This window comes from Acinonyx jubatus, chromosome C1, assembly GCF_027475565.1.
Source record: "Acinonyx jubatus isolate Ajub_Pintada_27869175 chromosome C1, VMU_Ajub_asm_v1.0, whole genome shotgun sequence".
Lineage (NCBI taxonomy): Eukaryota > Metazoa > Chordata > Mammalia > Carnivora > Felidae > Acinonyx > Acinonyx jubatus.
The window spans coordinates 2,223,058-2,235,737 of NC_069381.1; the positions used below are offsets into that span (position 1 = coordinate 2,223,058).

The 12,680-nt window shown below is 59.7% G+C and overlaps 1 protein-coding gene across 3 annotated transcripts; it reads left to right on the forward strand.

The window, feature by feature from the left end:
- Positions 1–2: 2 nt before the first annotated feature.
- DFFB (DNA fragmentation factor subunit beta) lies at positions 3–12,420 on the forward strand. 3 transcript variants are annotated; one of them, XR_008291662.1, is made up of 9 exons: positions 3–386; positions 1,405–1,531; positions 3,748–3,936; positions 4,738–4,817; positions 6,627–6,797; positions 7,727–7,827; positions 10,675–10,800; positions 11,071–11,206; positions 11,398–11,534. XR_008291662.1 is itself a non-coding variant. In XM_053206021.1 (8 exons), the coding sequence occupies exons 1-7, from the start codon at positions 264–266 to the stop codon at positions 10,754–10,756; spliced, it is 873 nt and encodes a 290-aa protein (XP_053061996.1). In that variant the 5' UTR covers positions 3–263; the 3' UTR covers positions 10,757–10,800; positions 11,398–11,535. The 3 variants fall into 3 exon arrangements, 2 of the variants coding, with proteins under 2 accessions (XP_053061996.1, XP_014928076.2); XM_053206021.1 differs by lacking the exon at positions 11,071–11,206 and having other exon boundaries at positions 11,398–11,535; XM_015072590.3 differs by lacking the exons at positions 10,675–10,800; positions 11,071–11,206 and having other exon boundaries at positions 63–386; positions 11,398–12,420.
- Positions 12,421–12,680: the final 260 nt, after the last annotated feature.

The following is a 12,680-nucleotide window of genomic DNA, read 5'->3' on the forward strand; positions in this document are numbered from 1 at the left end:
GCTGCCGCTCCACTTCCCCAGGCCTTCTGGGTAATGAAGTCCCCGGAGGACGGCGTCTGCGCGCAAGGCGGGGCTGCACCTCTGCTTCCCCGGGCCTTCTGGGTAATGGAGTTTCCGGGGGGACAGCGCGCGGCCCGGGTCTCGGTCGCAGAGCCCACCGAGCTCCGCACCCCCGCCGCTCAGCTGATCTCTGGGTCCTGGGCGAACAACAGCCTGAGTGGCCGGCCAAGCAGGTGCCGCCGGCGGGGCCGGAGGTCCTGAGGATGTTTACGGTGTTCCGGAAGCCCAAGACGTTCAAGCTGCGGGCTCTGCACAGGACGAAGAAGTTTGGGGTGGCGGGGAGGAGCTACCAGGAGGTGCTGCGGAAGGGGTGCTTCCACTTCCAGGTGCCCGGGGCCGGGGTTCGGGTGCCTTCACTTGCAGGTGCCCGGGGCCGGGGTTCGGGTGCCTTCACCTGCGGGTGCCCGGGGCCGGGGTTCGGGTGCCTTCACTTGCACGTGCCCCGGGCCGGGGTCCATGGGACCTGGCGCCTCCTCAGACTTCTTCCTGTAGTCACTCAGCCCTTCAGCGGGAGTTTCTGGAGGGTTCTGGCGCAACACCTCCCTCTTCTGACCGTGAAGATTACGGCAGCTCTGGCCTGAGATGCTGGGACTCCCTGTTCTAGTGCATATCTGCTAACTTGCTGTGTGCTCCAGGGCACAGTCAGTGGGCCTCTCTGGGCCTCAGTTTCCCCTTCCGTGAAATGAAGGAGTTGTGTTCACAGACCAGCACTGTTGTTGCAGGGATTGCAGTCCTCGTTCTCACTGGAGTCTCACTGTATTTGTTGTCTTGACCTGGACCTGGAACAGCGCGGGTTGTGGGTGTGTGTGTGTGGGGGGGCGGGACCGTCAGGAGTTGCCCTGAACGCTCATAAAGCTGACGAGCGTGGAGGGACAGTGTTAGGAAACCAGCGGACCGTGTGCCGTTCACACTTCGTCAGCCAGAGGCAATGAGTCATTTTCAGGAAGATGTTCGCTTTAATCATCGCCCAGGAAAACGGAGTGTGCTGAGCGGGCGTGTCCTGATACCAGTGGGTGATGTGTCCTCATTGGTAGGGGTGTGTTTATGGGCTTAGTGGAAGCAGTCAGGCATCATTTTCTGAAACGGGCTCGGATTTTAAGTGCCTTTAAGGAGCTCGTTTTGAAAGGATCTGTGGCGAATCCTGTGGAGTCGACACCGCTAGGTATATATTTTTATGTGGCTTGTCATATTTTCGAACGACGTGTAACCCCAGCACGATTCTTTAAAACACAGTTTTTTTCTGATTGTGAGGACCACAGGTGGAAGGGCCTCAGGTTAATGCTCCCAGGCGGCCCGCCCAAGACCCGAGACGTTAGCTTCCTGCCCTACCCTCCCTCTCCGCAGCTCCCCGTCACCGGCTCCCGCCTGTGCCTCTACGAAGACGGCACCGAGCTCACCGGAGACTACTTCTCGAGTGTCCCTGACAACTCGGAACTCGTGCTTCTCACCTCAGGCCAGACCTGGCAAGGCTGTAAGTGGTGGGGACGTGGGAGAGTGGCGGGGAAGCCGGCCCGGCTTTGGAGGTGCTGAGGGCCTGCTGTGGGGGACCAGCCAGGGAAACGGAGAATCTTCTCGCTCTGAGCTTCCCAGGGGGGAGCCCCGAGTCGGGAGCCTGGTTGTCCAGTTGGGTGTTTTAGGTGTCTTTTCTAAGTTATGTGAATTTTATGTTCGTTCTGGGTGTCCTAGTAACTCCAGAGGGCAGAAGGGAGGGATCTGGGGGTTGGGACCTGCACAGGTTTGTGGGTAAGGCAGAGCCAGAGAGAGATGCCATCCTGTGTCGTCGGGCCATGGGAAGGGAGCGGTGGTGGCTCAGGTTGTGCTCTGTCTGCTCTGTTGGTGTTTGCTGATGTGCTGTCACGTTGGGGGCCCATCAGAGGCATCGCTTCCAGGCGTGATTCTTTAGGGGAATCCGGATTTAAGAACCAGCTCGATGACAAGTTGCACATTGGAGCTGTAGGCCAGGGGCAGAGCGAGTGTGCGTTCCTGGCTCTTGTGCAAAGTGGCTTACATTTCAGGAGATGCTTCTGGTGCTCCAGGAAGTGGGAGCCCTGAAGACAGAGATATCTGCCTCTTTGGCCAAAGGGACAGAAAGGGGCCCTAGTGTGGTGTACGTGTGGCTTTGCCCTGCGGTTGGGACTCCGCTGTTAGCAGTCACATCTAGTGTCTGCTCCAAGGTTGCAAGTGCTCTATCTCTTTGGGGCCTTGTCCTTCTAGAGGAGGCAGCCAGAAAGCAGAGTCACTGTGATGCCTCCTGGGACGGCCCCTTGCAGGAGGTGGAGACTGGGCAGGACAGGGCTGAGAGCCTGCCTGGCTTTTCCTTTTCTTTCCCATTTCGTGGTAGCAAAGTGAACAGACTAAGAAACACGGACTTGTTCAAGTGTGTGAATCATGAGGGATTGGGATCGCATCTCAATATTTTTTTTAAGTTTATTTATTTTGAGAGAGAGAGAAAGAGCACAAGTAGGGGATGCAGAGGGCAGGGAAGTGTGAGAATCCCAAGAAGTTCCACACTGCCAGTGCAGAGCCCGACGTGAGGCTCGAACCCATGAACCGTGAGATCATGACCTGAGCCGTAATCAAGAGTTGGACACTTAACCGACCGAGCCCCCCAGGGCGCCCCACATTGTTGTTGTTGTTTTTAAAGAAACGGGCTGTTTTCCAGAGTGGGAACACCTGTCCCACGGCCTCAGCAGCCTCCCCCACTTCTGGCTTCGCCACTCTTCTATTTTAGCCATTCTGATGGGCCTGCAAGGTGTCTCCGTGTGGACAGCTTTGTGTTCCTATTGGTAGTGCAGTTGACCATCTTTCCCTGGGCTAGCGGGCTGTCCACCCGTCCTCGCCCAGAAGGCGTGTCTTTGTCTGTTTGTATTTTGTCCATTTTCTAATTGGAGTTTTAACTGTTGAGTTTCGGGTTTTTCTCAGAATACGTACTGGATATGAGTCTTGGTAGACGCGTGGCTTCTAGGGATTTCCTCCTGCTCCGTAGCTTGTCTTTACGTCCCCAGAACAGGCTCTTTCACAGAACAAGTTTTCCATTTCGATGAAGCCCACATTGCCCGTGCTTTCCTTTTGTGCTCATGCTCTGCACGTGAAGACTGGAAACTTGTCACCAAGCCCTGGGCCCAGAAGCGTTTCCCTCCTGCCTTTCTCGTCAGTGGATATGATCATGTGACTCTTTTTCTTTAGCCCACGAAGGGTGGGTTTATACTGGTTGATTTTCGAGCACTGAACAGCCTCTTGTCCCTGGAACGACCCGCTGGGCCGTGGGAGCATTGTTCTTTCTGTGGGTTGCCGCTTCTGTTGGCCAAGGTGTCACGAAGGGTCGCGGTAGACCGTGGTTCCACTGGGTTCTAAGCGCTGGCTGGGCTGCAGTCAAGTGGGTGTGGGAGGCTCCAGGAGGGAGGTCTGGAAGGAGGCCTAGAGACATGGGAGGTTTTGTTTGGGGAAGAGAAGGGCAGCGACCCACCGGCTGTGGTGCCTCCACATCCAGCCCCTCCCCACACTGAGGGGTGGGCAGCCAGGCCCAGGGGAAGGGCTAGCTGGCATCCGGGCAAGCCCGGGGCCCTGGACGCCCCTGAGGTCTGGCAGGTCCAGAAGCATGGTGATGCTGGGCGTGCGGAGACCCCTTCCTCACCGCAGCGCTCAAAGGACCGCCGGCTTTTCTGTCTGTGACTCTTCTGGTGGCAGATGTGAGTGACATCCATCACTTCCTCCATGCGTTCCACAAGCCACAGGCGGGGCTCATCCAGGCTGCCCGGCAGCTGCTCTCCGGGGAGCAGGCCCCGCTGCGGCAGAAGCTGCTGGCCGACCTCCTGCACACCATCAGCGAGAACACCGAGGCTGAGACCAGGGCCGAGGACCCGCCGTGGTTCGAAGGTACTCCGGGGCCCGGAGCAGGGGTGGGGCTTGCTGGGAGCTGGCCACGCAGGGGATACCAGGTCCCACTGCAGTCCCTGGGCGGGGGGCCTGCCTGGCTTCTGTGTGCTAGAGGCCCCGGGACTGGCCTCCTTACTCCTCTGTCAGCTGTGGGAAAGCGTACGTGACGTAACGTGTTCTGTCTGAATCATTCTAAGCCTACGGTCTCGGGTCGAGCACGTTCTCTGTGGCGTGCAGCCACCACCAGCATCCGTCTCCAGAACCTTCTCACGTTCCTCAACGGCAGCCGTCTCTATGTCCCCTCCCAGCCCCCACCCTCCACCCGGTCTGGATCTGACTCCCCTTGGGGCCTCCCCCGGGGGATCACACAGGACTCGGCCTCCTGGGCCTGGCCTGCTCCACGAGACACAGTGCCCTCGGGTGCACGCGTGCTGCAGGATCTCCCTCCTTCAGGCTGGATCTCGTTCTCTGGTGTGGCCGGACCGCGTTTTGCTTGTCTGTCACCCGGCCGTGGACACTTGGGCGTGTCCACCTCGGGGCGCGGCCTTCAGGCCTGCCGGAGCCGCCCTTGGACTGCAGGAGAGGGGTTTCGGGTGCCTGGAGCCGAAGCCCCTCTGTGGTGTCTAGATGCCCACGATGCAGGTGGGCCAGAGAACCCTCTCCAGGCAGAGGGCAGGAGCCCACGAACGGGACACGATCAGCACGTTTCTCAGACGAGGCGGGTGGCACTTGCAGCCTGCCGCCCGGGGGGAGGATGGCCGTGGACTCCAGGGGGGTCTCGTCTTCTCTTGCTCCTGGCAGGTCTGGAGTCTCGGTTCAAGAATAAGTCTGGCTACCTGAGGTACAGCTGCGAGAGCCGTATCCGGAGCTACCTGAGAGAGGTGGGTGTGCGGTGGCGGGCACGGGGGCGGGGCGAGGCGTGGAGACGGTGCCCGGAGCTATGCGCCTCTGCAGGTGGACGGCCCCGCTGGGGCCCAGCTCGCGGTGTCCCTGGGGTGCAGCTAGTGGCCGGCTCCCCGCACTCCGCCCTGAGCTGGCCTGAGCTGGCGCCCTGCGGGGTTGTTGGGGCCCCACCTGGGGCCTTGGCCCCTTTTCTTTTTGCGCTGGAGTCTCAGTGTGGGTTTTGAATAGAACCGACCTGTGAACATCATCACCCGCCAGGTGGTTGGATTTTGACGTGAACTTGTCTTCATCCAGCACTGGCTGTGACAGACGCCCACGTGGGTGGGTCCTGGCCTCTTTCCCCACGAGGACACTTCTGTCTCCAGGCTGTGGCCCTGGGTGGGGGGCCTGACCTCCGAGAACTGGGAAGGGCTGAGCTGCATCTGCTTTTGGGGTGCTCCGAGCCGTTGTGGGTGTGAGCTCTGACTCCACGGGCCCAGGAAGGAGATGACATCCTTCCTCCCCCCTGGGAGATCCGAGAAGCGAACACAGATGGAGATTTAAAGCTTCGGTGCTCCCACTGGACGTGGCTGTCCGTCCCCAGAGAAATCTGTGCCCAATGTGGCCTCTGTCCTGCTGCCCCCTCAGCGAAGAAGCAGAGCCCACGGACAGATTGGCGGCACGGAGGGCAGAGCTGGAGCGGTATCCCGTCCCGCTCAGAGGAAAATTTGGTCCCGTGGCACTCGCCTTTTGCCGTGAGGGTGGGGGTCTGTGCAGCTGCCTTCTGACCTCGTACGATGGGACAGAGGTGGGGTGCGTTCCCCAGGCGCTGACCTCTGTAAGGATGAAACATGTAAGAGGTCAGCTCCTCAGAGTGGACGGGAGTCCAGGCCAAGATCCCGTGACCCCTGCGCCAGGCCCTCCACGCAGGGGTGAGATTGGGTGCTCCCTGCAGAGGCGTGTTGGGGGGGGGGGGGGCTGCCCCTGTGCTCGTGTGCTTGGAAGGCAGTCCCGAGGCTGTCTTGCCCCCTGACTTTGCAGATGTTCTTCCTGCCCCGCTCCCTCCCCCTCTCCCTCCATGCCCGCCGTTTCTTGGACCGTAGATCGCAGGGTCTATGGTGCAGGACGATGCACGGCCCGTGCTCCACTGAGAAGGAAAGCTCAGGACCGCGGTGTGGAGGCCCCTGTGGTCTGGCCCGGCTCTCCCACCTTCTCTGTCCTTCCACCTCCGCTCCACCTGGCCACCCTTGCCTGCCCCCTGCTGCTGCCGAGAGCGTGCTTCCTGCCCTGGCCGCCCCGGCCTGTCTCTCAGGCTGTGACCCCCTCGGCACCACACAGACCCTGCCGGGCCCTCTGTGCCCTGTTAATGTGTCTGCTGTCCTGTTGCTCGCACTCGACCAGGAGCCCCGTGGGGAGGAGGGGGGTCTTTCTCTGCCTCCCCCTGGGTGCTCAGCATTTGGCTGCATTGTTGTGAGCCTCCCTCCAGCTTGAGTGGGCAGCGTGGGTGGTGGGCGGGTGACGTTCCTCGCCTGCCCGCCTCTTCTCCAGTTTCTTCCCACGTGGCAGCGGCGAGCGCCAGGCAGACGGGGCCAGGACTCCTGGAGCTTGAGTCTGTTATGTGGCTGACCCTGACCCCGGCTGCACGTCACGGGCCCAGAGAAGCTGGCCCGTGCTTGGCCGGCCAGGGACCGTGTGAACTCAGCGCACTGGGACCCCAGGCGGCAGGGTCCCCGAGGGCCGTGGCACCGAGTGGACTCGGAGTCCCCCGACCGCGCCAGCCTTCAGCGATGTCCCTTGGCGTCTTCAAGGTGAGCGCTTCTGCCTCCACGGTGGGCGCGGAGGCTCAGGAGGAGTACGTCCGGATTGTTGGCCTCATGTGCCGGAAGCTCAGGGCGGAGCAGTACCACAGCAGCTACTTCGACAGAGGAGCCGAGGCGGACAGCCGGCTCTGCACACCCGAAGGCTGGTTCTCCTGCCAGGTGAGCCGGGGGCCGGGGCCGGGGCGGCCCTTCGGGCATCAGCTCAGCTCGTGGTTCTCTGGCTTCAGTGGCCCTGGAACCCCCGGACGGTGCCGGGAAAGACCCCCCCACCTCCCAGCCCCCAGCTGCTCCTCACAGGTCTTCTGCCCACTTCCCGGGTGGTGCTGCTGCCGTGGGCCGGGGCCCTCCTTCGAGAAACGCCGGTGGCAGGGAGTACGCGGGGCACTGGGGACGGAGGGCACCACTTGGCCCCCTCGGGAGAAGGGTGGTGGGCAGAGGAGAGGACGGTTTCAGAGCTTCTGAAATGTGGTGTGTCCCCGGGCAGCCATCTAGGTGACGGCTCAGATTTCAGGACTGGTGGCCAGATGTGACCCTTCGGGCATTAGTGTGGCCTGACTCCACTCCCTGGCGGGGTGTGGTGGCAGCAGCTGGGAGCAGTGTCCTGGGCCTCCTCCTGGACACTCGGATAAATGACAGAGATACCGCTTCCCAACAAGTGCTACCACCTCTGGGGAACAGGGTCACAGTCTGGAGGCTTGGGGCCGGCGACCTTTGCAAGGACGGGCAGGGGCTGTTTCACTGCCCATGCTTCCTTCCCGGCCTCCTGGACCCCATGCATTTCCAGTAAAATGCCCTGTCCCCACTGGTGGCTTTTCTAGTGCCACTGAGGGTACGGAGCAGGCCCTGGAGGCGGGTGTGGGACCCAGCAGGCGCTCGGTTGGGAATCTGGCATTCCTAACAAGTATCTTACTGGGGGTAACGAGGGAAAGGGGGCGCTGTTCCAAAGACAGGGTTCCTGATTGCCCCAAGCAGCACACCGTTTACCAGGACTAAGTCCCCTACCGGGGGCTCGTCAGTCAGCTCCTCCCGCTTGCCTGAGACCTGGGGTAAGGCCCTTCGAGGACCTGAGCTTGCTCTCTGTTGCCTAGGGTCCCTTTGACGTGGACAGCTGTGCATCCAAACACTCCATCAACCCCTACGGTAACAGGGAGAGCCGGATCCTCTTTAGTACGTGGAACCTGGACCACATGTGAGTACGGGTTCCGCAGAGGTCAGGAGTGCTTGTTGTTGAGAACTGAGCTCACAGACCCACGGGGCACCTGCGGGGGCCTGTCCCTGCCGTGGCGTCCGTGGCCTGCCTGCCGGCTGCCTCGTGTTTCATGTGCCGAGCTTGTGGGTTGTGGACCCAAAGGTGTCCTGGGTGTGCGTGCAGATGGGTGCAGGTGCCCACTCCTAACCTGCCTGATTAGGTGCCCTCCACGGTGGGGGCCTCCGACAGGAGCTGGTCCAGGTCCTTGTCCACGTGCGTGCGATCTGGTACGTGGCCCCTCGGTCACGTCCAGCTCCACCTGTGGGGCCCAGTGGGTGGCTCTCACCGCATCGCACTCTGGGGGTGTCCTGCCCCAACCAAGCAGGAGGTGCTCAGAGCAGGGGCTCTGGGTGGTTACTGTGCGTGTGGCATTTCCTGCTTTCACTGGGGTGCGTGGAGGCCGGCAGCAGTGTTCTTCCACGTGGACGAGCTCTTTCTCAAAAAGGCGCACAAGTAAAATTGTGTTATCTTCACAGACTCTTTTCTGGAACATAATGATGTCCTTGTCTCTGCTTTGTGAAGACAGAGGTCTTCCAGTGCCCTTCAAGTGGCTCTATCACTTTGGGGACAGGTGGCTTTGCACATATGTAGGACATGACAGGGACAGCTGAGGCTCACTTTCCACCCCTCCTGGATGCACCCCTGTCCTCGCTGGGGAACCGCTCTGCTGCCATTTGCGAGCGTCCCTGTGATGCCTATTTATATAGACCTTTACCCTGTAGGTATGATTTGAAAATGGACGTAAGTGGTATCACATGGGGTGACTCTATACCGGGCTTTTCCGTCCTATGTCGTGCTTGCGGGGATGCGTTTGTGGGTTTCGTGCACTCATTTCACCAGGTGCAGAGTGCCTCGCTCTTTCAAGACAGTATCGTTTGAATATCCATTTCCATCCCGGTAGGCGCTTCTGGCCGTCCACCTTCCGCTATTACAGAGCCCCCTGGGTTGAGCGCGCACGCGGGACCGACCTGCGTGGCCATGTGGGTGTGGCCCGTGGACTGGCAGCGTCCTCAGCATGTGGGGACTGGTCAGGAATGCAGATTCTTGGGCTCCGCGCACCGTTACCCGGGTGCTGGGGATTGGGGTGCACGTTCAGGTGAGGAGGCTGTCCTGGTGCCTGAGCTGAGGAGCTGCACTCCCCTCTAGGCAGGGTGCTGGGTCTCACCCCTTCGATGTGCACGGAGCACCCAGAGACGATTGCCGGGTTTTCCAGGTCATCTGTCAGCTACTTTCCGTGCCCCGCTGGGGCGTGGGGACATCGATCTGGGGGCGGTCCCAGCACTCAAGGGGCGGAGCAGGCCAGCCTGGAGCAGAGTGCAGACGAAGCAGCAGAGGCTGGAGCAGGGTTGTCTGACACCCTGGTTTCAGGTGCATTTTCTCTGTCTCAATACAGTACTTCTGTTTTCCGGCAAATCGGCCTGCTTCTCTGCACACGTCTGACTTCCGGTTTTCTGTCCTATTTCAGGCTCGTTTCTCCCAGGAGGGTCCTGTGGGCACTAAATGTTCTTTGGTCTTGGAAAATGTCCCTCTGGCCTCTACTCCTGCGTGGTCATTTAGCGATACTGAATTCTGGGCGGTGGGTGTCCCACCTTCGGAACTTTGAAGACGTGCTCACACTCTCCCGGCGTCTGCTCGGGAGAATTCTGCCCACAGCCTGTTCTCTGCCGTTTCTGCGGACATTTCAGATTTTCCCTTTCTTTTTGAACATGGCGTGTGTGTGGGTTTAGATCCTTAAATTCTGACCAGGGCTTGTCTTTGTTCCAAAGACAAGTTTCTCTTTCGTTTTGGAAAACACCTAAGTATTTTTTAGTTACCCCTTCTCGGCTTCTCTCTGTCCGGCTTTTTTGGAGCTCCCGCTGGCCGCACGTTGGACCTTCTCGTCCTGTCTCCCTTGTGCTGTGGGGGTGGTGTCGGGGAGCCCTCCGAGGCCTCTCAGCGGTCTGTTTCAGAGTGCTCTAGCCCAGGTCCTCCGCCGGGGTCCTCGACCTTTGCGGTGTGCTCCTTGTGACATCTGTGCGTCTGGATTCAGAGTCCACCCTCGGTGGGGACTGTGTTTTCTGTGCACTGGCTTGTCCTGTCCCCACAGGGTGGTTTTGCATTTGTTTCTGCCAGACACTCACGGAAAGCCAGGGCTTCCCATGGCTCTGAAACAGTGGAGTATTAATTTCTGGCTTGGGTCCCGTCCCCTGTGGCAGGTGCAGTCGGGCTATGGGTCTGTGTGAACGGTGAGCCGAGGGTCCTGGGTTTCCTGGTGACTGTGGAAATGGTCACGCTGTTGGTGCGCCCGAATCATGCCTCCTGGGGCCTCTACCTTGTGTGTTGTCCTCACCCCTCCCGCTGCTGACTGAGGCTCGGACATGTGGCTCCAGCACACAGGACGCCAGTGGACACCTGATACGTGCTTGCGCGCTGGGGCTCCTTCTCTTTGAGCGCTGGCGTCAGTGGGGAGAGCCCTGGCCTGGCCTCCTTGGGGGTAAAAGGCGCCATGGGGAGCAAGGCCGCCCCCAGCCAGCCCTCCAGCGTCACGCAGCCACAGGAGCGGTCGGGGTCAGCGGGCGCCCCCCTCTTCTGGGGCTGGGCAGGCAGCAGTAGGTAGAGGGTAGGGTGGCTTCCCCTCCCTCCCGGAGCCCCGGGCGCCCCTGCCGCTTCCCTTCCGCTTTAATGGCTGGACTGGGGTCTCGGTCCCACCTCCCTGGCCCTCCCCTGCGGATCAAGTGTGGACTTGAGTTCCTGGCAGTGGGGAGCCCTCACCTGCTCAGCTTTGTACCTCTTTTCCCTTTTCTTCAGTGTTTCTCCGTGTTGTAGGGACAGGTGGGCCCAGCATGCTGCAGTGGCCCTCCTGGCCTTGTTTCTATTCCTCGTGTTATAAGCTCAGTTCGCAAGCTTTACCTGTCAGTACGCGGGCTTTGAATGGTGTGTAAGCAGAACAGGTTTACACAAAGCAGTATCGCGACTGTCTCCAGTGGACACACACACAAGCACAAGGTCGTGGTTGGGAAGACTTAGACGTCAGGCCCTTAAGACTCTCCCCAGGGAGGACAGGGGCTCAGCTTTACTTCTGCGGTTCAGCTGGGGAGGTGCTCCTGTGTCACCACGGAGACGGGTGTCAGTGGGGATGGGTGGCATAGGGCTCCACCCCCTTTCCCTGTGTACTTCTCAGTACTTACAAACACGCACCGCCAGCCCTCCTCCGTGAGACATTCAAGCTGCTGGCCCTAGGGCCGCATGCGGTGAGGACCGTCCCCCCAGTGCTGCCCCTGCTGACAGCCGCGGCCAGAGGAGGGGTCACTGCCCCGCTGCTCCTCGGGCGTGTTTCCAAGTGCGGCTCCTTTTGATACCTGAACCTCTGGCCACATGTCCTCCTGTACGCCCCCAAACGTCAGCTCACATTTGGGCCACAATGACCGGGTGAAGCCCTCCAACGTGTCCCCGTGCTGCCATAGCAGGCTACTTGGTAGGGGCTGTGGGACGCCGGCAGCAACCGTGACCCTGTCTCGCCTTGCCCTGCAGAATAGAGAAGAGGCGCACTGTCATCCCCGCGCTGGAGGCCGCCGTTGCGGAGCGGGCCGGCAGGGAGGTGTCCTGGGAGTACTTCTACAGCCTGCTTTTCACTGCACACAACCTGAAGCTGGTCCACATCGCCTGCCATAAGAAAACCAGCCACGGGCTCAGCTGTGACCCACGCAGGATCTACAGACCCCAGACGAAGCCGAAGAGACGGCAGCCGGCCCGCAAGTGCCAGTGATGGGCCAAGTGTGGCACCTCCTCCCCCGGCGGGACATCCTCCCGTTGGGCACTGTTACTACACTTTTGCCGCTGCAGTGGTTTCTGGAAAAACTTCACAGAGCCCTCCTACAAGTTCTGACCTCGCTACACTTCCGAATCTGTGTTCGCACCTCCGACGGCCCGAGTGCCAGCGGACAGGCTAGCCGTGCCCTGGGGCGCGCGGTTGGCTCAGGAGCCCTTCCGTCCCTGCTGGGCGGCCCCCGCAGAGACGCAGCGTCAGGCCCGACGTGGCCGCGCTGGTCCGAGGCGCGGGCATTCTGTGTCAGCTCTCTGCTGGGTCTCTGCTCCCGGGCGGATGTGAGGCTATATCTGCTGGACTTTTCCGGATGCTCCAAAGAGTGGCAACCCATTCAGGGTGAAATGTTGGTAAAGAACGCGCAGGGACACGTGCTGCTGTATGGTTTATGATGGCAGAAAGCGGGAAACCCTCTGAATGCCTGTCCACAGGTGAGTCCTGCTTGTGGTATCGTGCTGAACCGCGGCAAACCACTGGCTTTGTAGCTCAGAAGCTGTCAGAGGCCATTAATTTCTGGGTTCGTCTTCCACGTGGACATAAGGCACAGCCACGTGGCAGCTCTGTGTGTTTCATACGGAAAAGGGAAGCTGTCGAGTGCACAAAGCATCCAGTGGCTTGACCATGCAGAGGACGATCTGTTGGTTTTATAAAAGCCCGTGAGTGTATGTCACACGCACGTACAAGACAGTCAGGAAACACACCATCAGGACAGCAGTAGTCCCGGGGGACGGGGTGGGGGGTACCGGATTTTAAAGAGCCAATTTTCTAAATCATGTATTTTATAATACTTGAAGTTTTTGAAATGATCACTTATTTCATGGTCCTTTAAACATTCATTTTTTAAAATCACAGATTTTAATATTTGAATTTTTACATTTATTGTATAATCATAAAAAGCAATAAAGATTTTTCAGAAAAAGACTTATCAAAAAAGTTTGCACTCACTGGGAATGATGAAAATGAGGATAAAAATAGGAGTTAGTGATTTTTT